The following is a 27,500-nucleotide window of genomic DNA, read 5'->3' on the forward strand; positions in this document are numbered from 1 at the left end:
TTCATAGCAAAAGTGACAAAGGGAGGAAGAAAAGAAAAAGAAAGAAAGAACCAAAGCACAGGTGTCCATGGCAGACTATGTTATTTTGCCAACATGGTTTACATATAGAAGTACAAAGTACATAAGGAATTAGAGGATGAACAGAAGTTTAATCTTACAGCTGTTACGGCCTAGTTTTGGCAGACCCCATTCTATCCGAATATTCCTTTCCAGAGTGATTATCGGATGACATTTTGAAATGGGGTTACATGCCCGAACCTCTAGGCCTCTTCAGAGATTCACAAAGGGTTACATACAGATGTAGAGCAAGAGGTAAAAACAGAGGTGTGGTAGAGACCAGAAGAGAAACAACAGCAAAAATAAGATAGAAATAAAAATAAAAATACAAAAATACAATTGAAATCAAAATATAAATAAAAATAAAAATAAAAAATACAAATAAGGGTACAGGAGGAAAAAAATAATAATAGTAGTAAAAAAGAATACATAAATGAAGGTATAGCATGTGGGACATGCAAACATATAGAAAAGATATATGTCAAAAAACCCTTAGAAACACAAGGCACCCAAAAAGCCTACAAACATTATAGATAGATCGCTATAGGCACTCCAATGCACATCTATATGTGTTGGTTCGTGTGCACAGCCTTATATATATATATATATATATATTTATATATATCATACGTATATATACATGCAGATATATATATGTATGTGTATGTGTGTGTATATATATATGTGTGTGTGTGTGTGTGTGTATTTATATATACAGGTATATGCAGATATACATGGTATATGTTTATATGTATACATGTGTGTGTATGTATATGCGTGCATACGTATGTATGCAGTGTGGTGCTGGTGATGATGCTGATGGTGGTGCTGGGATGTTAATGGGGGGGGGGGGGGTTAGTTGAGTAGCTGTGATAGCGATGGCGGTGACATTGGTGGTGGCAGTGGTGGTAGCGTTTCTGGTGGCGGTAGTGGTCGTATTCGTTGCAGTCGATCTTCCGATGGAACCAAGTCACCATGGACTCTAGAATCTTTGCGACTTCGTATTTCCAATGTTATTTTGTTTTGGTATTCGTTGTGCCTTTTTTATTCCTTTGTTTTTTTTTTTGTTTTGTTTTTGTCGGTCTGTTCTTCAAATTGTTGACTTCCATATCTGTCGATCGCTACTCCTGATACAGGATAGATGCCAAGACAGACAGACAGACAGACAGACAGGCAGACAGACAGACTAGCAGACAGACTAGCAGACAGACTAGCAGACAGACAGGCAGGCAGGCGGGTGGATGGGTGGGCGATTGTACGGGAGGATCGATGAACGGACGGACGGATGGATGGGTTCATTGATTGACATATGGATGGGTTCATTGATTGAGGGATTGATGGGTTCATTGATTGACAAATGGATGGGTTCATTGATTGAGGGATTGATGGGTTCATTGATTGACAGATGGATGGGTTCATTGATTGAGGGATTGATGGGTTCATTGATTGACAAATGGATGGGTTCATTGATTGACGGATTGATGGGTTCATTGATTGACAGATGGATGGGTTCATTGATTGAGGGGTTCATTGATTGACAAATGGATGGATTCATTGATTGACGGATTGATGGGTTCATTGATTGACGGATGGATGGGTTCATTGATTGACGGATTGATGGTATCATTGATTGACAGATGGATGGGTTCATTGATTGACAAATGGATGGGTTCATTGATTGACGGATGGATGGATTCATTGATTGACGGATGGATGGGTTCATTGATTGACTGTTGGCTGTCTGGCTGGCTGGTTATATGGATGGATGGATGGATGGATGGATGGACGGACGGACGGACGGATGGATGGATGGATGGATGGATGGATGGATGGACGGATGGATGGATGGAAATCGCATTCGTATATAAGCCGCTCTCCTAATATAAAGTTAAACATTAGTTTCAAATTTTGTCACAAGGCCTGCAATTTCGGACGAAGGGCTAAGTCGACTACATCGACCCTGGCTCTCAACTGGTACTTATTTTATCGATCCCGATAGCATGAAAGGCAAAGTCGACTGCTAACCATTCAGTCAGCTCACTGCCTTAATTAGCTTTAAATATTCGTACAGATTTCTTTCCGTTATAATTTTTAGCTTTGCCCCGTGTTTAAGGCGCATCTCAGATTTTCTCAGTTAAAAATTAATTATGAAATACTACGGCTTATGCATGAGTAAATATGGTTAGTATCGCTGTGAGAAATAAGCTATGGAAAAGCATTGTTGGCACTCCGTCGCTTACGACGTCGAGGGTTCCAGTTGATCCGATCAACGGAACAGCCTGCTCGTGAAATTAACGTGCAAGTGGTTGAGCACTCCAAAGACACGTGTACCCTTAACGTAGTTCTCGGGGATATTCAGCGTGACACAGTGTGACAAGGTTGACCCTTTGAATTACAGGCACAACAGAAACAGGAAGTAAGAGTGAGAGAAAGTTGTGGTGAAAGAGTACAGCAGGGTTCGCCACCATCCCCTGTCGGAGCCTCGTGGAGCCTTTAGGTGTTTTCGCTCAATAAACACTCACAACGCCCGGTCTGGGAATCGAAGCCGCGATCCTATGACCGCGAGTCCGCTGCCCTAACTACTGGGCCATTGCGCCTCCTATGGAAAAGCAACAGCGAGACTAAATATGTATACGAATGATTTGTCGGTACGTAGTATTTCGTTATGCAATCATCATAAACTATAAAGTATACCATCATACACATATACACACGTCATCACACACATTATCACATACACAAACCAACACACACTCACACACACACACACACACATACTGTCATACACATCGTCACATCCGAACACTATCACACACATACACATACACACACATCATTGTTATTATTAGCAGCAGCATCATCATACTCACATACACACACCATCACAACCATACACATGCAGCATCGCATATACGCACACACTCACCATCACGCAACGTCACACACACACACACGCACACACATACAGATCATGAAGCACACCCATCACACAGTCTATCATACATACGCATACACGCCTTCACCACCACCCTCCAGTCATACACATACCCCATCACACACACCGTGAGGCACACACAAGCCATCACCCACAACCCATCGCATACATATACACATCCTATGACATAAGCATACACCTAACTATTACATACACACACCGTTATTTACACACACATCATCAAACACATAAACACACACACACACACACACACACACACACACACAGATAAACATTCGCATAAATACACACCATTAGTTGATTGTTTCTTGCTTGTTTGGAGTGGTGGAAGGGGTGGGTAGGGCGGGCACCGATTTTTACTGAATTACGGAGCGAATAATTTTCGAAAAGGATAAAATATATAAACATTTAAAAGGGAAAAAAAAAAATCAAAATATAAACAACAACGACCACAATTACAAGGACAGCAACAATGACATCAGGAACAATAAAATATGAAATATATAATTTAAAAAATGACATAAACAACAGCAACAACCACATTCTTCTTAAATTTAATTGTGCACCACTTAATATAAATAGCTGTCTGAGATAAAGTATCAAATTTAGTCACGTGTCTTTTGTGTATGTAGGTGTTGTGTGTGTGTGTGTATGTGTGTTTATTTGAGCGGTGATGTGTCTATGTGAGTGTTGTGTAATATTGTAAAGGTTGTCCTGCCTCAGGGCCAATAACTCTTGATGGAATCGAAGCGACGTCGTCGCTGTGATGTCGTTGTGACATGAGGTGCGGTGTGTCTTGAGCGTCGAAGTCGAAGTCGAAGTCGAACTTCTGGCGGAGCCGATCCGTTGCCAGGTTTTAACCATCGACCGAATATCTTCCAGAAAGAGAGAAGGGACGGGAAGAGTTTGAGGAGAGGGAGGGAGTGGGGAGAGGAAGAAAAGAGAGGCGGAGAGAACAGAGAGAGAAAGGGAGAGAGACGATGGAGAACAGAGAGAAACCATGGACAACAGAGAGAGACTACGGAGAACAGAAGGAGGCACAGAGAGACAGAAAGATAGCAGGGAGAGCGCCGGGAGAGAAGAGAAGAAAAGAGAGAGAGAGTGTGTGTAAAAGACTGAGAGAAGAGAGGAGGAGAGAGAAGAGGGAAAGGGGAGATGGAGAGGGAGCAGGGAGGAGAGGGGTGAGGGATAAGAGAAAGAAGGGAAGATAAAGAGGAGAGATGGTGGAGAGAGAGAAAGAGAGGGAAGAATTTGCTCCGTGTACAGAACTAGTACTTTATCGCTTCCGAGATAAAAGAAAGGAGGATGTCGTGTCTGTCTGTTAATAGTGCTGCTGGTGACGTTGATGACGTTGATGATGACGACGACGACGACGACGACGACGACGACGACGACGACGGTGTTAGTGTTGCTGCTAATACTCTTGTTCTTACGACTACGACTACTACGGATCTTTTCTGTTTGACTGCACCTGTGGAAATTTTAAAGTTTAGTGGAAAGTTTAGTGAGATTCTTTATTTACTGATTTATGGTGAAAATGAATTTCATGTCAATGATTGCTTTACAAAACTACACAAATGCATCAAATATGAAAGCTACTGGAACAGAAATTGTAGATATTGAAAAAGTGGCAGCCAAACAAAAAAGATCCACTACTGCTGCTGCTGCTGCTTCCGCTACTGCTGCTGCTGCTGCTACTGCTACTGCTGCTGTCGACGAAGTAGTTATTAGCTGCTATTTATGTGACTGCCTTAAGCATTACATCACCATCATCTTATTACCACACACACACACACACACACAATGTGTATGTTTGTCCACAAATCCGATTAATATGTTAAATGAGTATTAATTCCATCACAACCACCACCACCACCCACGTATCCCCCCCCCATCTCCCCCACCACCACCACCACCACTTCATCTCTATGACCAATTATCAACATTTTAAATGTTGGCAACTTAACCAGAGAAACAGACGTTAAATGGAGAATAAACATTTGTTATTACCTTATATTTATTTCCATCATGTCGTTGTCGTTGAGTATATGTATATTTTTATTAATATTTAGCAGAAGTAACAGTGACTCAAGGTCCGAGAATTTCGTGCGTTGGCACTCTTATCAAAGTATTATAAGTGCCAACGCAAGAAACTCTCGCATCTCGAGTCATTCTGTTATTTCTGCTAAATATTAATAATATATATATATATATATATATATATATATATATATATATATATATATATATATATATATATATATATATATATGTATATATATATATATATGTGTGTATTTTATTTTATTCTTTCACTTGTTTCACTCAGTTGACTGCGGCCATGAGGGAGCACCGCCTTTAGTCGAGGAAATCGACCCCAGGACTTATTCTTTGTAAGCCTAGTACTTATCCTATCGCTCTCTTTTGCCGAACCGCTACGTTACGAGGACATAAACACACCAGCGTCAGTTGTTAAGCGAGGGTGGGGTTCGAGGGACAAACAGACACATAAATAAACACACATATATATATGTGTGGAGGCGCACTATCTAGTATGCTCCAAAGATTTTCAATTGGATTCATGTCAGGAGATTGGCTTAGCCAAGGAAGAAGTATTTCGATGTATTTTTTAGAGTTTATGGTTCCAACACATTCGATCAGCTCAGAACGACCATTGCTGGTGACAGCTCCCCATACCATTACAGAGATACCGCCATGTTTCACAGTTGGTTGGCGTCGTTTCAAATCAAATTCTTGATTGGGAAGCCTCCAGACCCAAACACGTCCACTGTCTGAAAATAATGCATATCTGGATTCATCTGAGAAAATCACTCTATCCCAAAATGAACTGGATTTTTCCGACATCTCCTTAGCCCATGTCTTTCTTTTCATGATATTAATTAGCTGAAGGAGAGGTTTTCTTCTAGCTGCTCGTCCATAATACCCAAGCTTATGCAGATATGTAACACACGTTCTTGGACAAACTTCTAGCTGTTTTGCAATATCAGAAGCCTTCGAACGGGCTTTCTTTTTCCACAATTCTCTTCAAACAACGAAGCTTCCTTTCCGAGGGCCAAGGTCGGCCGGGACGAGAATCTGTTGATTCTTTTCCTTAGCTTTTGAATTGTACTATAATTCTATTAACAGTAGCAAGAGGAATTTGAAGATTTTCGGCAATTTTTCGCTGGCTAAGACTAGCCTCAGATTGCCCAACAATACAACCTCTTTGAAAATCTGACAGTTCTGCGGAATTTTTTGTGTGTGGCATCGTTACTCTTCGCAAATGTTTAATATAATGGCACCTGGAATGAAAAATAATGATTACATTTTAAATTCTACACCGCTGAAAACATATTAAGACGCTTAGATCAGAAATTTTGAAAATTAAAGGTGTCTATTTACTTCCTGAATTTATCCTACAAGTTCAACAGACCATTGATTACAATCCCAGAAAGTCCATGAGGTCAATTGCAAAAGATCTCCATGTGTCCGAAATGCTGTCCACGAAGACATCAGATATAAGTTTTATATTATGAGGAAAGGTCAATTTGTCAGAAAAAGCAAAAGAAAATAACTACCTCAGATCTAAAAGGTTCTTAAGCAAACTGAAAAATCCAGAAGATTTGATTTGGTTTTTCTCAAACGAGAAAAACTTCGACCAAGATCAAAAAGTTAACAGAAAAAATGACAAATGGCCGGAACTCAGTGGAGATTTCTTGTTCGACAAAATAAACACGAGCAACAAACCCCCACCAAAAAAACAAATGGCTTTCCTTGTAGCTGTGCTTCATTTATTCAATAATTCACGACGTTAGTGTACAGCAAAAAAAAAAAAAACATTAATCAACGCATGCGCAGAAGCAAGCTTCTTTCCACAGAAACCTATAAAAGTGGTTCGATAAAGGTTTCAAGTAAACACACAAAACGTGTAAGGGAGATAATAACTACATTACTGTGTAAAGGGAGATAAATGCTTCGCCGTTAAGTGTAGGATGCAAGGGAGATAATCAGCAGAGCTGTTGCTTTCGATTTACTTTATAGCAACAAAATTTTGCTCGTTATCGTCTAAGAATAAGGAATTTGTGTTCTGTATGTAGAACAATGTAATGTTGGTTACACTGAGCCTTCTAAAAACTCAAGGGGATAATTAAATCTTGAACAGTTTTGATGATAGACTTGTTTCTTTAGCCTTACGTTGCTAAAATAGGGATTGAATAAAAAGAAGCTTGTATGACGATGATATTTATTTGCAACCATCGCACATCTCGGAAAAAGGTACACACATGCACATATATGCAAATGCGTGCACGCATAAATATACACATGCAGGGTGAGAGAGAGGGGGAGACATTACACACATACATACGTAGGTACGTATTTACTTACATACATACATACATACATACATAACTTGATGGTATCAGACATAACAGAAAGAGAGAGCGAGAGAGATTGAAACAAAACTTTAAACCCTCTGATGTCAAATAAATGAGCTTTGAATCAGCAACACCAAATAAATGACGCCAAGGCGACTCATGTATATCTCGGGCAAGAAACTTTTCTCATAGTCTCACACCAGAGGATATGGCAAAAATTATTTGCTTTCTCGGTGGTAGTAAGTAGACAGAAATTGCGAGGAAGCACTTTCAATGGATTGCACCCAGAAAAACGCTTTTTCTTTGTTGCTGTATCATGTTCATTGTATACAACTATATACACACCTGGAAGTTTCTGTGTACAGTAGTACCTCGCCATATCGTGGTGCACTTGTCGCGGTTTATTCCTCTGTGGTGTTGTTTTACATTTATATACAAATTATAAAAATTTAAAAATAATAATAATAAATACAGTACAGTACTGTTTCTTATTTCTTTATTGCCCACAAGGGGCTAAACATAGAAGGGGACAAACAAGGACAGACAAAGGGATTAAGTTGATTACATCGACCCCAGTGCGTAACTGGTACTTAATTTATCGACCTCGAAAGGATGAAAGGCAAAGTCGACCTCGGCGGAATTTGAACTCAGAACGTAACGGCAGACGAAATACCGCTAAGCATTTCGCCCGGCGTGCTAACCTTTCTGACAGCTTGCCGTCTTGTACAGGACTGTTTCTGCTTTGCAGATTTTCACATATCGCGGTGGGCTTTGGAACGTAGCACTCGCGATAGCTGAGGAATTACTATATTTCATATCCCTTCTACTATAAGCACGGAGCCTGAAATTTTGTGGTGATGGGCTAATCGATTACATCAATCTCGATATTCGATTGGTCCTTATTTCATCGACCCCGAAATAATGGAAAGCAATGCCCGCCTCGATGGAATTTGAACTCAGATCATAATGTTGTTGTTGGCACTCCGTCGAGGGTTCCAGTTGATCCGATCAACGGAACAGTCTGCTCGTGAAATTAACGTGCAAGTGGTTGAGCACTCCACAGACACGTGTACCCTTAACGTAGTCCTCGGGGATATTCAGCGCGACACAGTGTGACAAGGCTGACCCTTTGAATTACAGGCACAACAGAAACAGGAAGTAAGAGAAAGTTGTAGTGAAAAAGGAAAAGCAGGGTTCGCCACCATTCCCTGCCGGAGCCTCGTGGAGCTTTTAGGTGTTTTCGCTCAATAAACACTCACAACGACCGGTCTGGGAATCGAAACGGCGATCCTATGACCACGAGTCCGCTGCCCTAACCACTGGGCCATTGCGCCTCCACTCAGATCATATGTATATTTAAAATGACATTCTTCATGTATGTGGGTTATTAAATGCTGCGAAGGTGCAATGCTTTGTCTGGGGTCGACCCTTTAAAGACGTATTGTGTGTTTAACAATGCATATACATTAAGTATGGCATTAATAGTAATGCTTACACTATTTTCAGCTGCTTCAAACAAACAAACATATATATATATATATATATATATATATATATATATATATATATATATATATATATATATATATATATATATATATATATGAAAGTAAACCATGTTTGCTTTAGAAGCGTTGAGATATATTGAATGATACAGATAATGAAAATAATATATTCTCAAACCCAGAATAATGCTAACAGAATAACAGAATAACAAGATAAAATATCCAAATATTGCAGAAATATATATATATTTCTGCCCACTTTGAGAGCCACTGATGTAAATCAACTATATTTTGTAGTCATCATCCGTAATCTACTCCCCAAACACTTCTGTAGCTCTACTTTGCATCGCTTGCAAACTTATATGTTCTATGATCATTAAAGTGCAGCAACATCCACAATGACCAGCCTTCAGTTTCATTTTTCGTTCCTAGGTTAATCGGAAATATAGATTGCTGTACTACTCATAAACTTTCTTGGTAGTTCAATTATTTGGTGAAAAATATGCCACCAAAGTAACTTCAACCGTCCAAAGGACAGGTGCATTTGCTAGCATATATATATATATATATATATATATATATATATGAGATCGTTGCCAGTGCCCCTGGACTGGCTCTTGTGCGGGTGGCACATAAAATACACCATTTTGAGCGTGGCCGTTGCCAGTACCGCGTGATTGGCCCTGTGCCGGTGGTACATAAAAGCACCCACTACACTCTCGAAGTGGTTGGTGTTAGGAAGGGCATCCAGCTGTAGAAACTCTGCCAGATCAGATTGGAGCCTGGTGTAGCCATCTGGTTTCACCAGTCCTCAGTCAAATCGTCCAACCCATGCTAGCATGGAAAGTGGACGTTAAACGACGATGATGATGATGATGATATATATATATATATATATATAAAAACAACTATACTGACTTAGCCATCCAGATTACTTTTCATGTGATTGTTTAACAAAATAAAAAAAGCAAAAACATGATCAACTTCCATTTTTATTTGCAGGTCAGCAACAAATGGTCATACATAAAATGTATTCAGTGATGGTGTTTACATTGTGTGTGTGTATGTATATGTATGTATGTGTGTATATATATATATATATATATATATATATATATATATATATTTATATATATATATGAATGTATATATGTGTATGCGTGAATAGGGGAGTGTATATCCACACATGATGGGAATATTCATTCATACATGTGTGCGTAAATATATGTATAGATACAGGTGTGTGTATACCATTAGTGGTGGCTTATGTAAAGAAGCACTAATAATTATGCTAAGTTTCGTTTATCCCAGTCCTTGGGAAGTGGGTCAGGGGAAATCTTTAATGAACACCCTTCATATGTGTGTACATATATGCATATGTATACATGTGTGCATCTGTGTATATATACATGTAAACATGTTTTATATATGCTTATGTATGTATATGCATACATACTTTTATGTATGTATGTCCATGAACGTAATTATGCATATGTATGTGTACAGGCGTGTATGTAAATGCATGTATGTGTGTGTGCGTACTTGTGAGTTGGATGCAGCACGGCCCAGTGGTTAAGCAGTTCACCCTTCTTATAAATATACATATATATATGCACACACACATAAGTGAGTGGACAAACAAAAGAGCACTTAATACATTTATTGGGAGATCCATATATATATATATATATATATATATATATATATATATATATATATATATATATATATAAACAATTGCAGCGTGGAAGGTGTTTATAAGCCATTTAAAATAACACACAAAAGCTGTCAAATTCACTTCAACATTTAAATTTAATTTGTCAAAAATCTGACGCCTTTTGTGTTATTTTAAATGGCTTATAAACACCTTCCATGCTACAATTGTTTTCGTTCCAGCACACGATCTCAGATCAGGTCACTTGCTATGCAAGTACATCTCTCTCACTATATATATATATATATATATATATATGACAAGCTTCTTTTAGTTTCCATCTACTAAGTCCACTCTCACAAGGCTTTGGTCAATCTTAAGCTACAGTAGGAAACACTTGCCCAAAGTCCATGCAGTAAGACTGAGCCAAATCCATGGAGACCCACGTCCATCCTCACCACGCCTGTGCCTCCCCACCATGTAGCTTTCCACCTGTAGTTTTCACATAGGTGAACGTACACACATATGTATATCTACAGATCAGAGTGTGTGTGTAAGTATGAAAATACCCTGCGCATTTGTATGAAATTTTGTGTGTGTGTGTAAGTGTTCTACTAATATATTTCTAATCTCACATCTCTTAGATGCTTTGCAGGAATATAATTTGACCCAGGAAGAACAAAAGGCAAGGTTAAGCTGACCAAGATTTTTTACTCAGAATGTAAACAGCCATCATTAAATGAAGTCTGACATTTTGTTTGACGCACTAAAGGTTCCACCAATCCAGAGTGTGTGTGTCTGTGAATGTATATATATATATATATAAAATATATAGTTTTAGGGAAAATAACCAAGTTTCAAGAACTCTTGATTTTTCTGTGTGATAGTGGATTTTCATTGATGAAATCTTGAAACTTGGTTATTTTCCCTAAAACTATATATTTTATATATATTTTAATCTATAAAGCTCAATTTAATTTTTAATTTTTTATAAATTGATTTTAATTGAGTTTTTACCTGTAATTTTGGATTTTGTCCCTAATATTATTATATATATATATATACAAGCGACTGTATGAGTATGTGTGTTTATAATGTTAGTCCAACAGCATGTGTATGTGTGTGGTGTGTGTGTGTGTGTGCATATGTAGCATGTGTGTATGCGTGTGAATGTACAAGTGTCTATATGTACGGTGTGTATATATGTGTGTGTATGTGTGTAGATATGTATGTGTGTGTGTGTGTGTTTGTGTGTGTTTACCCACACAGAAAAGATGGAAGAAACGAGCCAAACCTTTTGGATTGCATTTTTTTTTGTTAAAACATAAAAAGACAAGGAGAGAGAGAGACAGACAGACAGAGGAGAGACACAGAGAGAGGGGGAGGGGGAGGGAGAGAGGAGAAAGAGAGGGAAGTGGCAAAGAGGTGGAGGGTAGGAGGAGGAGGAGGAGGGAGAGGAGTGTCTCGTGCTTATCGTTTCCCTTTCTTCTTCTTCTTATTGTTGGTGCTGCGTCCGCTGGACGAATGTTGCTGCTGCTGATGCCGGTTGGCCGGCTGAGGTGATGGCTTGGTCACATTAGCTGCGGGCCGCGGTGAACTTGCCTCGCTCCCTGATGTTTGCTTGCTCGCATCACTGAAACAGTGGGGAAATAAACAGGAAAAATAAAAATAAAAATTTTATTAATTTAAATAATAAGAAATAATAAAAAAAAATATATATAAATAACAAATAACTGTTTCTAATTTAAGACATAATGGCAATAAATTTTGAGGGGAGGGGCAAGTCAGTTACATCATCATCCAGTACTTGAGTGGCACTTTATTGAGTTTGTGTTTACCCCAACTCCTCTTGACAGCTGGTGTCAATTTGTTTACATCCCTGTAGCAAGCTTGAAAAACTAAGTCATCATCATCAGCATCATCATCGTCGTTTAATGTCTGTTTTCCATGCTAGCATGGGCTGGACGGTTCCACCGGGTCTGGGAAGCCAGGAGGTTGCACCAGGCTCCAGTCTGATCTGGCAGTGTTTCTTACAGTTGGATGCCCTTCCTAATGCCGACCACTCCGAGAGTGTAATGGATGCTTTTACATGCCACTGGCACATGTGCCATTTGCGTGACACCAGGATGCGTTTATGTGCCAACTTGCGTGACACTGGTATCTGCCACGACTGATTTTGCTCAGCATGATGGGTCTTCTCAAGCACAACATAATGTCAAAGGTTTTGTACAGTATATGTGTGTGTGTGTGTGTGTGTGTCTATGTCTTTGTCCCTTGTGTCACCATTTGACCGGGATGGCACCTGTGCCCAGCGTCGCCTTCCTGGCACTTGTGCCCGTGGCATGTGTAATGGACTTTCGAGTGAGATCATTGCCAGTGCCCCTGGACTGGCTCTTGTGTGGGTGGCACATAAAATACATCATTTGAGCGTGGTCGTTGCCAGTACCGCCTGGCTGGCCTCGTACAGGTGGCACGTAAAAGCACCCACTACACTCTCGGAGTGGTTGGTGTTAGGAAGGGCATCCAGCTGTAGAAACTCTGCCAAATCAGATTTGAGCCTGGTGTAGCCATCTGGTCCACCAGTCCTCAGTCAAATCGTCCAACCCATGCTAACATGGAAAGCGGACGTCAAACGATGATGATGATGATGATGATGATTGTGTATTTACATCCCTGTAACTTAGCAGTTCAGCTTAATTGACCAACAGAATAAGTACCAAGCTTTAAAAAATAAGTCTTGGGGGTCGATACATTCGACTAAAGATTTAAGGCGGTGCCCCAGCATGGCCGCAGTCCAACGAGTGAAACAAATGAAAGAGTGTAAGTTTTAAAAAAAACAATAAAACAATGACTTACATGTCACCGGCGGGGCTTGTGGCTCCCTGCGTGCCTTTACCTGAAACGCAAAAAAAATAACAATGAAAGACATTGATAAAGCGACATTGATGTTTTGGAAAGTGAAAGTAGAGGAAGAAACATTAGACTCCTTGAACAGGTGGACTTATCCCTCACACTCATGCAATAAACATGGACAAGAAGAGAGTCTCTATGAAGTCACATGAGATGCTAGAAATAGCAGCTAAACTTACCCAAAATCATGCTCTTGTGTTTTGGAAACACTGTAGCTTGAGACAGACTAATGTAGTATGGTGATGGTGGTGATGATGCTGATGAAGAAGAGAATAATGATGGTGGTGGTGATGATGATGGTGATGGCAATAAGAAAGACAATGAAGATAGTGATGGTTGTGAAGATAATGAAGATGGTAGGGACAGCAAATGGTTATAATAATAGCACTGATGGTGATGGTGATGATGATGATCACGATAAAGAGAAGAAGAAGGAAGATGATTGTCAAGATGATGACAGTGGTGATGATGGAGATGATAGTGATGATGATGATGGTAGTGGTGATGCTGATGACGATGAGGAGGAGGATGGTGGAGATGATGATGATGATAACTGTTAAAGTAAAGCTCAAAAGAAAATAAAAGAAAACAAAAAACAAAAACTTCAAGAGGAAAATATTTGAAGAAAAGTCAATCAAAAAAGGTAATCCTTACTGATGTTTTTAGTTTTGTCTTTACGTTTCCCACGGTAATAGGAACGTTCTCTACGAGGCAGCCACCGCTCAGGGTCAGGGGTAACACAGGCATCGTAGTTCTTGGGCATTTTTGCTGGAAAAGATATAACAGAAGGTCAAACGAAATAAAGAAGAGGAACATCCAATAATGAAAAGTGGACGTTAAACGACGACGATGATGATGATATATATTCTGTTTTGGAATAGCAGTTCTCGAGGCTCACATAAATCTAAAATTAATAGCATGTAGATGTAAATATTGGGTTGAAAAACGTCTTTTGGAGAAAAAAAAGTTGAAGGGCGCCCATAAGGTTCAAACTCACATCCCTTGTAGACATTGACTTCTTCTATTCAAAACGGTTTTTCAAACCAATATTCACATGCTATTGGTTACAGCTCTATGTGCTTTGAGAGCCACTGTTCAAAAAAAGATCTTCCAAGTATCATATGGTTTCACTACCATTATGACATTATATTTCTTATGTTTTCTTGAAATGTCTTTTTGCAGAGTGAGAGAGAGAGAGAGAGAGAGAGAAAGAAAGGTTTTGTTCCTAACAGATTCGTAACCCGTCAAAGAGAAACAAAGAACTGTAAAGCAAACACTTACCTTTCTTCTTCTTCTTTTTCTTCTTCGTCTTTATCAACAAGACCCCATCACTGAAAGAAAGAACAATACATCTTCTTCAGACAAAGTCTCAAAAGTAGAGAGAGAGAGAGAGAGAGAGAGAGAGAGAAAGAGAGAGAGAGAGACAGAGTGAGACACAGAGAGAGAGACAGAGAGAGAGAGAGAGACAGAGAGAGATAGGGACACAGAGAGAGAGAGAGAGAGACAAACTAACAGGAAGGTAGACAGTGAACCAAAGACAAAGATATGACAGGCAAAGAGAAAAAGAAAGAGTAAAAGGAGTAACAACACAAAAACAAAAAAGAAAACAATGAACTTTGAAGTTTGGTAAGAATTCAGAAAGAATGGATGGAGATTTGCATGATGGAAACAAGAAAGCAGACAACTTACGATGAAGGTGATGGTTCTGTCTTCTGTATTCTCTTCAGATATTTTGGTGCCATGGAACTGAAAGACTTTTCCAACTCATCAACATCAACTCCAGAAATAATCTCATCCACTGATGGTAACTGATGGCTGATTCTGTGGAGAGTGGTTAAAGAATTCCACAGAATATTGGGAAAGAAAGAACAAGCAAGCCTTACAACCAACAGGGATGAAGATGTATTGTAAATCTTTTGATGACCAACCCATCTGAGACTCCCCTTGGTTTGCAAAAAAATGAATAGAGTTAAGCGCCTTCACTTAGTCATATAGACTCATAGAGCTGGTTTCCCATCTCTGTGGCGTATATACACCACTTGAATGAGACACCAGCCTGTCGCAGGATTACTCATTTTTGCCAGCTGAATGAGCAGGAGTAATGTGAAGTAAAATATTTTGCTCAAGATAGCAATGCATCACTTAGTACAGGAATTGAAACCACAATCTTATGCTCATGAATGCAACACACTAATGACTAAACCACGTGCCTTCACCCTTGGCTCTAGGATACAAATTTCTTGTTTTAACCCTTTAGCATTCAAATTACTCGTCAAATGTGGTGCATGGTACAGTGGTTACAGCATCGGGCTCACAATCATGAGGTAGTGAGTTCAATTCCTGGACTGGACTGTGTGTAGTGTTCTTGAGCAAGACACTTTATTTCATGCTGCTTCAGTTCAGTCAGCTGTAGAAATGAGTTGCAACAACCCAGACAGAGTTTTATTGAGGCAGATTTTCTATAGATGGCTGGATGCTCTTCCTATCACCACTCCTTACCTGTTTCCAAGCAAGGTAATATCTCCCCATTGCCAGATATGTTTTTTTGCTTTGGATAACATCAGTGGCATGGAGAGGGGAGGCTGGTTATGCATGGGTGACTGCTGGTCTTCCATACACAACCTTGCCCGGACTTGTGCCTCAGAGGGGAACTTCCTAGCTGCAATCCCACGGTCATTCACGACCGAAGGGGGTCTTTGCCCTTTACCCTTTTCACCAGTACCGCCTGACTGGCTCCCGTAGGATTTTCGAGCGAGATCGTTGCCAGTGCCCCTGGACTGGCTTGTGTGGGTGGCACATAAAAGACACCATTTCGAGCGTGGCCGTTTTCGTGCGGGTGACACGTAAAAGCACCCACTACACTCTCTGAGTGGTTGGCGTTAGAAAGGGCATCCAGCTGTAGAAACTCTGCCAAATTAGATTGGAGCCTGGTGTTGCCATCCGGTTTCACCAGTCCTCAGTCAAATCGTCCAACCCATGCTAGCATGGAAAGCGAACGTTAAACGATGATGATGATGATGATGATCTCATAGTTTCATGATTTCAAAGATGCGATTGTTTATCTTCAGTATGACATTGTAGAATAAGCGTGAGAGACCAGAGCTTGCTGATTGGACCATAAAACAGGTAGAATATCTGGGCTAAATATAGCCAGGCCAGTTTAAGAGGAAAAGGCAAATGGGGGAGTGGAATCAAGGAACAATTCTCATTTCTGAAGGAAAAGGATACTGTTCAGCTTTCTTTGAGTCAAAGAGTGAATAAGCAGAGAACAACTGTGCCAAAATGTGGGAATCCTTTGGGTTTTTCTTAGATATTTCTTCAAGAAGAGAGGCTGCTTGCTGTGGGTCGCCATGTTTCATTTGGAACTTGGCATTGGCCTTCATCAGCACCATTAGTTCAGGACTGTTTGGCTGCAACACAAGAGGGAGATATGTCATGGTAATTTAACTCTCAGAGTAATTATTCTTGCTGCTATTGCAGACAAATACCATATTTTCCAACATGCAAGTCAATGTAGAATGTACTCTTTTACTTGTTTCAGTTTTTTTTACTGTGGCCATGCTGGAGCACCGCCTTTAGTCGAGTGAATCGACCCCAGGACTTATTCTATCGGTCTCTTTTGCCGAACCGCTAAGTTACAGGGACATAAACACACCAGCGTCGGTTGTCAAGCAATGTTGGGGGGACAAACACAGATACACAAACACATACACACATACGTATATATATATATATATATATATATACATATATACGACGGGCTTCTTTCAGTTTCCGTCTACCAAATCCACTCACAAGGCTTTGGTTGGCCCAAGGCTATAGTAGAAGACACTTGCCCAAGATGCCAGGGTAAATTTTCAATTTTTTTCTAAATCCTGCTACATTCCACATGGAATTTTCGGTTTTCCAAAGTCGTTTTGGTGTGTAAGTCAACTTACCATTATTTTGGCTGCTAATTTTTTATTTGTAAAAATCAACTTATATACAAGAAAATGCAGTCTGTATCTACTTGTCTGTCTATCTGTTCATCGTCCGTCTACCATCTCATCTTTGCTGTCCGTCAATGCCCTCTCTGCAGCATCCCAAAGTTTTCTGTCAGGTAGACGAGGTGTGCTAAATTTATATTGATGGTTTGGCTCAGAGAGAAGTATGCCAAAAGATGAAATTGTCACTGGAGCCTATTCGATGCAAATTCCTGATTGGTCAGATTTTGTTGATCACATGAGTAATAGCCTAGCAAACCGCAACATCAGGCGACTGCTAAATATTCCTGCTACAAGTACGTCAACCCTTTATCCAAACCATACTCACCAAATACACTCCAATGTCATACACACACACACACAATGTAAAGTACGTCAACCCTTTGTCTAAAACTATATCCACCAAACACACACACAAAATCATCAAAGTTGTAATTTCTTACCATGTTCTGTTTATGCCAAGTAACAGCATCACCGAGGGTCTTCGATGCTGATTGTACATCTTCCTGACTCACATACAACGACACCAATACGCCGACCTACAGAGGACAAAATAAGTTAATGTAGAAGGAACTCTAAATACATATATAATGCAGTCCTAAATACATAAATGCAAAAAGAAAGACATGATGGTCATGGATGGAACGCCCTTGATCCTGGGTCTGCTGGACTAGGACAGACCTGGAGCCAAACAACAAGAAAACAACAGCAATAGCCATAATGATGTAAGTAGATGCTAAGAAGAAAGCTACTCACCACAGCTGGTTTATAACGTAACGTCTCTATGGACTTGAGTACATCGCAGGCCTGGAACACACTTCCTTGGCTTAGGTATAGCTGAGATAATATCAGCTTAATCCTCTCGTCAACGGAATCTTTAGCAATGTAATTCTAAAACATAGACAATGGATTAAAGATAGGATTAACAAAGACAATGGATTATAGGTAGGATTAATAAAACTAGTGGATTATTGGAAGAGTAAATAAAGAATTGATGGATGAGCTGCAGGAATGGCCAATGGCCAGAGCTGAGGTTTCTCAAGAAGACCAAGAACCTGGAGTCTGTGACTAAAGACAAACCAATAGAAAGATAGGGTAAGTGAAGGGGGGGAAAAATTGATGGGGTAACAGAGAAAGCAAATTAGAAATGGGGTAACTCATAAAATACAATACAGCTAAGGAAGTAGAAACAGATGAGGCAATTGTTAACAGAATTCATAAGTTGCAGGTGAGAGCAACAATTTGAATTTTATGCCATATTTATTCCTTAAAAGAGAAAAAAAATTGACTGAAGCTTTTACAAAGAAAAGTAAAAGACGTGAAGAAGATGATGATTTGTACCTTGAGAACTTCGATGGCTTTTGGAACATGTTTGTCCCGAACATGTTGTGCCACTTCAATGAGAACGGCCGAGCTGGCATCGGAGAACTTGTCCTGAAGTTCTTTGACAACATTGCGTACTTGGTCACTCTGAGAATAAAAACAAATACAAACAACTTAGAAGAACAAATAACAGTCATTTATTTAACAATAAGAATAGACACAGGCATGGTGGTATAGATGCAAGTGAGGAGGTGTGGTCAACAAGCTTTCTACCCAACCATGTGGTCTCAAGCAACATTCTAATCACATGCCCAAAGTGCCGGATTTGTGACCTCTCAGTGCAGAGAAGTCGCGACTCAACTAGGAGTGACTCCCCGATGTCTGAGGCATGTACCCTGTCGAGTAACTTTTCTCCAGAGATCCATCCTTCAAATAAACCCCCATTTCGGCCACTTTGTGATTGCATTCTTTTGGTCATTACCCAGCATTCAGGACCCTCTGTATACTTTTTGAGATGATTAGGGATTATTATACAGAGATTTCAGATTGAGCTGCCAGGTAGATAGAGGCTTGTAGGCGCTCTGAGTTCTTTGAATAGGTGTGTAATAAGATAAATTGAAATCTGATGACAATAACAAATAGTTTTCAACTGCGAGATATTTAAACAGTCACCGAGAAATAGGAGGGAACCAAGTATATTACTGTTCGAACATTCACTTTTCAATACTTGCCAGTGTCAGACAGAATTTGCTATAGTAGTAGTAGTAGTAGTATTAATAGGAGTAGTAGTAGTAGTAGTAGTAGTAGTAGTAGTAGTAGTAGTAGTAGTAACAGCAGAAGGAGAAACAGGAGTGGTGGTGGTGGTGGTGGTGGTGGTGGTAATATTATTGTTTATTGTAGTAGTAGGAGAGTGGAGGTTGTAGTGGTAATGGAAGTAGTAGTGGTGGTGTGGTGGTGTCAGTAGAGGTAGTAGTAGTAGTTGGAGGGGTAGAAAGGAGTAATAGAAGGGGAGGAGGGGAAGGAAGAAGAGGTGGAAGTGGAGGAAGAGAGGGAGGAGGAAGAGGGAGAGAGGTGGTGGTGGTGGTGGTGGTGGCGGTGGTGTTATAGCATCAGTAGTAGTAGTAAAATATAATCCTTTCTACTATAGGTACAAGGGGCCTGAAATTGTGGGCGGGGAAAAGAGCAGGGGTTAAATCGATTATACTGACCCCAGTACTCAACTGGTACTTAATTTATCGACCCCCGAAAGGATGAAAGGTAAAGTCAACCTTGCTGGAGTTTGAACTCAGAACATAGCGATGGGCAAAGTATTGCGAAACATTTCATCCAGCACGATAACAATTCAGCCAGCTCACCGCCTTAATAATAATAATAACAATGATAATAACAATAAAGGTATTGAATCCTGCTTACTTGATTGGTGTACATATAAAGCAATCCTTGGTTCATTTTGATTTTCCGTTGCTGCATCGACATCAGCTTCTGGTTCACACTCCCTGAGGTGGCAGCTTTGATTTTCTTCTTGGAATCAAAAACATTCTGTTCCTAAACAAATATAAAAGAGATATTCACTTGGACAGAGTCGACTATCTGGAATGGTAATGATGGTGATGACGGTGGGGGGGGTGATGAAATTGGTCATGGAAGTGACACAGAGAATATAAACAGCTCGACAAATTGGTAAACGGGTGATGATTCCATTTAGTTGCATAGAAAGTCAGCATTTCTGATGAGCAAGAATAAGTTGTTAAAGTTACCTTATTCAAAGTGACGATGTTGTTGGATGCAACAGCAGTAACACCTATATCAGAAGGCCTGCAAAAATATAAAAATTGAATTAAAAAAACAGAGTTCAGACAAACAGAGGCATGAAAAGGTTCAATTCTTCTTTAAATCATCATCACTGTTTTCACGTCCTCTTTTCCATGCTTGCATAGGTCAAACAGAGCTTTATTGAGACAGATTTTCTATGGCTGGATGCTCTTCCTATCACCACTCCTTACCTGTTTCCAAGCAAGGTAATATCTTGCCATAGCCAGAATGTTTTTAAAGAATAATGAAAATGAAGGACATTCATTTACAACAATCACACAAGGTCAAAACAAGGAGACACAAATATCCATGTTAAGTTGGATATAACAATTACCTTTTGGTATTAATATTATTTCCATCACTAGTAATATATATATATTGACAGTAGTGTTGATAATTTGTGAACATGTAGAGCGTGGCCGTTGCCAGTACCGCCTGACTGGCCTTCGTGCTGGTGGCACATAAAAGCACCCACTACACTCTCTGAGTGGTTGGCGTTAGGAAGGGCATCCAGCTGTAGAAACTCTGCCAAATCAATTTGGAGCCTGGTGTAGCCATCTGGTTTCACCAGTCCTCAGTCAAATCGTCCAACCCATGCTAGCATGGAAAGCAGACGTTAAACGATGATGATGATGATGATGATATATTATAATGTTAGGGAATTACAAAATCCGAACTTACAAGGATATACAATTTAATAATATCAAATTGAATTATATAATGAGAAATATATTAATAATTTAGAGTTGCACCATGGTGGTTCTTCTCTAAATTATTAATATATATATATATATATATATATATATCATCATCATCATCATCATCGTTTAACGTCCGCTTTCCATGCTAGCATGGGTTGGACGATTTGACTGAGGACTGGTGAAACCGGATGGCAACACCAGGCTCCAGTCTGATTTGGCAGAGTTTCTACAGCTGGATGCCCTTCCTAACGCCAACCACTCAGAGAGTGTAGTGGGTGCTTTTACGTGTCACCCGCACGAAAACGGCCACGCTCGAAATGGTGTCTTTTATGTGCCACCCGCACAAGCCAGTCCAGGGGCACTGGCAACGATCTCGCTCGAAAATCCTACAGGAGCCAGTCAGGCGGTACTGGCAACGGCCACGCTCAAAATGGTGCATCTCATGTGCCACCCGCACAAGAACCAGTCCAGGGGCACTGGCAACGATCTTACTTGGCTTGCCGGGTCTTCTCACGCACAGCCCATTTCCAAAGGTCTCGGTCCATAGTCATCGCCTCGGTGAGGCCCAATGTACGAAGGTCTTGCCTCACCACCTCAGCCCAGGTCTTCCTGGGCCTACCTCTTCCACGGGTTCCCTCAACTGTTAGGGTGTGGCACTTTTTCACGCAGCTATCCTCCTCCATTCTCACCACATGTCCATACCAGCGCAATCGTCTCTCTTGCACGCCACAACTGATGCTTCTAATGTTCAGCTTTTCTCTCAAGATACTTACACTCTGACGGGTATTCACATTGACATTACACATCCAACGGAGCATACTGGCTTCATTCCTTGCGAGCTTACGTATGTCCTCAGCAGTTACAGCCCATGTTTCACTGCCATGTAGCATGGTTGTTCGTACGCATGCGTCATACAGTCTGCCTTTTACTCTGAGTGAGAGTCCCTTTGTCGCCAGCAGGGGTAAGAGCTCTCTAAACTTTGCCCAGGCTATTCTTATTCTAGCAGCTACACTTTCAGCGCACCCACCCCCACTACTAACTTGGTCGCCCAGATAGCGGAAGCTATCGACTACCTCTAGTTTTTCACCCTGGAATGAGATAGAAGTTGTTTCCTGTTTGTTTGCAGTCTTTATTGCACCTGAACATCTGCCACAAACAAAAACTAACTTGCTAGTTAACCTGCCTTTGATGTTGCTGCACCTCTTATGTGTCCATAGCTTGCACCGGGTACATCTTATAGAGTTACTACCTACTCCTTTTCTACATACTGAGCAGGGCCATCTACCTGAAGGGGTTTGTGTTTTATCTACCTTCCTACTTATTAGGATTTTGGTTTTAGCTAGGTTGACTCTAAGGCCCTTCAGTTCTAGACCTTGCTTCCACACCTGAAACTTCTCCTCTAGTTCTGATAGTGACTCCGCAATTAGGGCAAGGTCATCAGCATAGAGGAGCTCCCAGGGGCAACCTGTCTTGAACTCCTCTGTGATTGCCTGGAGGACTATGGTAAATAATAGGGGGCTGAGGACGGAACCTTGGTGGACCCCTACCTCTACCCGGAATTCATTGCTGTACTCATTTCCAACCCTCACCTTACTGGCCGCATCTCTGTACATGGCTCGCACAGCTCTCACTAGCCATTCTTCTATCCCAAGTTTCCTCATTGACCACCAGATAAGGGATCGGGGGACCCTGTCAAAGGCTTTCTCCATGTCAACGAAAGCCAGGTACAGAGGTTTATCCTTGGCTAGGTATTTCTCTTGCAACTGTCTCACTAGAAATAAGGCATCAGTAGTGCTTTTACCTGGCACGAACCCAAACTGCATCTCATCTAAATTGATTCGCTCCCTAATTAGTTGGGCTATGACCCTCTCTGTAACTTTCATAACCTGATCTAACAGCTTGATGCCTCTGTAATTATTTGTATCTAAAGCGTCCCCTTTACCTTTGTAGCAGTTGACTATGATGCTGCTACACCAGTCATAGGGTATGACTCCTTCGTGTATCACCTGGTTCGTAATACGGGTGACTAGGCTATAGCCAACACTGCCAGATATTTTGAGCATCTCTGCAGTGATTCCTGATGGGCCGGGGGCTTTCCCGGTCTTCATACTCTTAATTGCTTTATCTACCCTGGTACTATCAACTCGGATAGCTGGTCCCTCTATTGGGTCGACATAAGGCAGGCTCTCTTTCTCCCATTCATTCTCTTTATATATATATACACACACACACACACACACACATACACACTCTCTCTCCTTCTCTCACACACACACACACATATATATATATATGTATATATATACACACACACGGACATATAATGAATTTCTTTCAGCTTCTATTAACCAAATTCACTCAAATTTTCTTTAATTTTTTTTTTTTCCTTCAGAAAGTAAAAACACAGAGGAGAACAAATCCAGAAAAAGTCAAGGAAACTGTCTATAACACCCTAGGCACCTTAACCCATATATGCCCATAAAAAAAAATGAAGTCTTAAAATTTCACTGTATTTAGATTAAACATTATGGTAAGCTTTCGCAATCTGGAAGAGAAGGACAGTATGCAACTGTTAGCTATGAGTGTCAACTACTTACTGAACATTTCGTATGCTTGGTCAGATGCTTCCCGGTAAGTTCATGTCCAGACAAGTAGGTTTTGTGTTAGGAAAACGCAACCAGGGATATATATGGGTTAACCCTTTAGCATTTAAATTGCTCATATCTGGCCCAAATATTCTACCAGTTTTATGTTCAAACTAAGCAGATTTGATCTCTTTCACACAGACCCCACAATACCATTCTAAAAATAAACAAACAGTTCATTGAAATCTCAAGACTAGGAGATAATGCATGATTAATTCAAAACAATATGGGTAAATAAGCATTAGATTTAACAGAGTAATCTGAATGCTAAGGGGGGGGGGTCAAGTAAATTCCATCCTGTAGCATGTATTCAGATAAGGATCTTGACGGACAGTTATCAGCATTTCATGGACTGCCAACATGTCATAACCAAAAGATAATATTTAACTAACAGGACCCGTGAATATTTCATGGAATTAATGGTAAACCTATTGGGTTATTTCTGAAAACTTTATCCAAAAGACCTGAAAGTGTAGCCTGTGTTGTGTCTGCATGGAAAGACAGTCGCTCATCTGCTATTCATTGAAAAGTGAAGGAAACTGGAATATGATGATTACTTAATGCAATTTATATATATATATATATATATATATACTTTATATACAACATTGGAAGACTAATTTGAAAGATAAATAGAAAAAAAGGGGGGAAAATACAAACACATACTTAGTTTTAAGGACCTGGTTGTATATTTGGAGGGCTTCTTCAGGTCGTCCCTGCTTCTGTAAAACGTACGCTAACTGGGTTCTGGAAGAATGAAATAGAAAAGAAAGAAAATTAGTCAAAATTTAAGAAAGAACATTTTAAACATTGCTGATTATATGCCTGCATTGTCATCATCCGTTCCATTATCTAATGCCCACCTTTCCATCATCAACATCTTTCTCACCATTTGACAATACACTTTTCAATGCTTGCAGGGGTCACATAGAATTGACCCTTGCAAATGTTTTCAATGATCAGATGTCCTTCCTGTCTCCGAACTCTCACCTCTTTCCAAGCAAAGTTACATTTTCCCAGGGTCAGACACGTTTTCCACACAAGGCTTGAAACAAACAACATCGCTTGTATGACAGTGAGGCTTGTTTACAGCTATCACATGATGTCAAGACAAAGGGGTACACGCAGACAAACATTCATACATAGATACACACATATTCTCTCCCTGTTTCTTTCTGTGGAAGAGCATAGGCTCGAAACGTTAAAGACTTTTTCACTTCCCGAACGTCAAACTAATACATCTGTTTGTTGTCTACACCACCTGTCTTCGTCAAATACACTACCAAAATCTTGAAGTTACAAGATAATGCATGATTAATCCAAAACAATGTAAATAAATAAGCAATACATTTGACAAAGAAATTTGAATGCTAAAGGGTTAGGGTTACACTTAAGGCTTAAAACAGATGAGAGATGACAGATGAGAGATGACAGATGAGAGATGACAGATAAAATAAAATTACATACTACCCCTGGCTAGGATACCAGCCTATCGGGGAGTGTCAGCTCACCTTAGCACAGCAACTTCTTCATTGATGTCTTCCTCAGTAGATTCAGGATCATCTTCAAAACTTTTCCGACAAACAACTAAGAAAGAGAGAAAGGTGAAAACAAAGAAAATAGATCATTATCACCACCACCACACCACCACCACCACTTTGATGTCCACTTTTCCATGCTTGCACAGGTTGGATGCGGTTTACTAAGGCAAATTTTCTGTGGCCAGACGCTCTCCCTGTCACTAACCCTCACCTGTTTCCAAGCAAGGTGATATTTCCCCATGGCCAGACATTGGGGATGAATGACACTGCTTGTATAACAGTGACACTCATTTACAATTATCATGTGATCCCAAGACAAAGAGACATGAAAATCAAAAGGTAAAGACAAGGAGAAAAAAAAAAACAGAAAAGAAAAACTAAATAAAACTACAAAAAAAAAGAAAAGAAATAAAATGTATGAAAAATAAATACCTTCAGCTTTCTGTAATTTCTCTTCTGCATCTTTGAATTTATTTTGACCAATCATGAGACAGGCTTTGTTGTAACAAAGTTCATAGGAAAGATCTTTCAAGCCTGGGTCGTCCTGCCAAATGGAGAGCAACAGGTATCTCAGTATTAATGAAGATGATGATGATGATGATGATGGTAATGGTGGTGGTGGTAATGGTAGTGATGATGATGATAATGATGGTTGTGATGATGGTGATGGTGATGATAATACTGGCAGTGGTTGTGAGGATGATGGTGACGATGATAGTGATATGATGATGATGATAATGATGATGGTGGTGTTGATAATGATGGTGGTGGTATGTTACAATGGTTGTGATAATGTAAATGATAACAGTGATGGTGATGACATCGATAATATAAATGATGGTAGGGATAGTGATGACGAAGGGATGACAATGATGATGATGATGATAGCACTGGTTGCAGTAGACGGACTACCTGACCAACAGAACACATCCTTTCCACAAGAAACCAAAGATAATAGGAATTTATTAAACATCAAATTGGTAGGAGAGTCCATCTGAGCAAAATAGGAATCGAAGAGATTCTTAGGTAAAAAAAATGGTTGAGAACCACTAGTCTAGTATCACAAAAATACCATCCGACACCGTAGGCAAAGAACAAGTCTTCCACATAGTTTCCATCTAGCAAGTCCACTCACAGGGTTTTGGTTGGCCTGAGGTTATAGTAGAAGACACTTGCCCAAAATTGTTGTTGTTGTTGGCACTCCATCACTTAACGACGTCGAGGGTTCCAGTTAATCCGATCAACAGAACAGCCTGCTCGTGAAATTAACTTGCAAGTGGCTGAGCACTCCACAGACACGTGTACCCTTAACGTAGTTCTCAGGGAGATTCAGCGTGACACAGAGTGTGACAAGGCTGACCCTTTGAATTACAGGTACAACAGAAACAGAAAGTAAGAGTGAGAGAAAGTTGTGGTGGAAGAGTACAGCAGGGTTCGCCACCATCCCCCTGCCAGAGCCTCGTAGAGCTTTAGGTGTTTTCGCTCAATAAACACTCACAACGCCCGGTCTGGGAATCAAAACTGTGATCCTATGACCGCGAGTCCGCTGCCCTAACCACTGAGCTATTGCGCCTCCTGCCCAAAATACAAACTAAATAAATAAACAAATGAGCATGATTGTGCCAGCAGAGTAAATTGCAGACAAAACGGGAATTGCGGATAAGATGAACAAAAATGTCATGCTTCAATTACCACTTGTTTTTTATTCCACATCTGAAGAGAGCTGAGCACTGCAGCTAAATTAGTCTGTCTTTCTTCATCAAATTCATCCTGAAACAATAAAGAAAACAATATAAAAGTAAAATTTCTAGGCATGGTTATGACCACCCTGTCAGTATATATGTATACAATCATGTGCTTTGACTACAGCATTAGAGTATTTTAGCTCTTATTTCTAGCAATCTAGGTGTTTCTAACACCCTTGTCATATTAAGTGACAATTATGTGTGTATGCATGCATGCGATTTAAGGACTGTGTCAAGTCCTCATTCAAGGCCTGTGATATGCAGGACTCTGACTGGGAGAACAATGCCTGTC

The 27,500-nt window shown here is 40.2% G+C and overlaps 1 protein-coding gene across 1 annotated transcript in view; it reads right to left on the bottom strand.

Annotated features, from left to right (window-relative positions):
* Positions 1–11,600: 11,600 nt before the first annotated feature.
* LOC106874148 (signal recognition particle subunit SRP72) overlaps positions 11,601–27,500 on the bottom strand; it is a 22,233-nt gene continuing 6,333 nt past the window's right edge. Inside the window, exons 5-19 of the mRNA XM_014921767.3 lie at positions 27,156–27,233; positions 25,896–26,007; positions 25,434–25,509; positions 24,589–24,669; positions 20,522–20,579; positions 20,178–20,309; positions 18,783–18,911; positions 18,198–18,332; positions 17,885–17,980; positions 16,687–16,868; positions 15,148–15,279; positions 14,740–14,789; positions 14,113–14,226; positions 13,405–13,444; positions 11,601–12,181 (exon numbers count right to left, since the gene is read on the bottom strand). Of these exons, the coding sequence (XP_014777253.1) occupies positions 12,019–12,181; positions 13,405–13,444; positions 14,113–14,226; positions 14,740–14,789; positions 15,148–15,279; positions 16,687–16,868; positions 17,885–17,980; positions 18,198–18,332; positions 18,783–18,911; positions 20,178–20,309; positions 20,522–20,579; positions 24,589–24,669; positions 25,434–25,509; positions 25,896–26,007; positions 27,156–27,233 (1,578 nt within the window). The 3' untranslated portion in view covers positions 11,601–12,018. The remainder of the gene's footprint in view (positions 12,182–13,404; positions 13,445–14,112; positions 14,227–14,739; positions 14,790–15,147; positions 15,280–16,686; positions 16,869–17,884; positions 17,981–18,197; positions 18,333–18,782; positions 18,912–20,177; positions 20,310–20,521; positions 20,580–24,588; positions 24,670–25,433; positions 25,510–25,895; positions 26,008–27,155; positions 27,234–27,500) is intronic.

This window comes from Octopus bimaculoides, chromosome 22 (genome assembly GCF_046866305.1).
Source record: "Octopus bimaculoides isolate indiv1 chromosome 22, ASM4686630v1, whole genome shotgun sequence".
Classification (NCBI taxonomy): domain Eukaryota; kingdom Metazoa; phylum Mollusca; class Cephalopoda; order Octopoda; family Octopodidae; genus Octopus; species Octopus bimaculoides.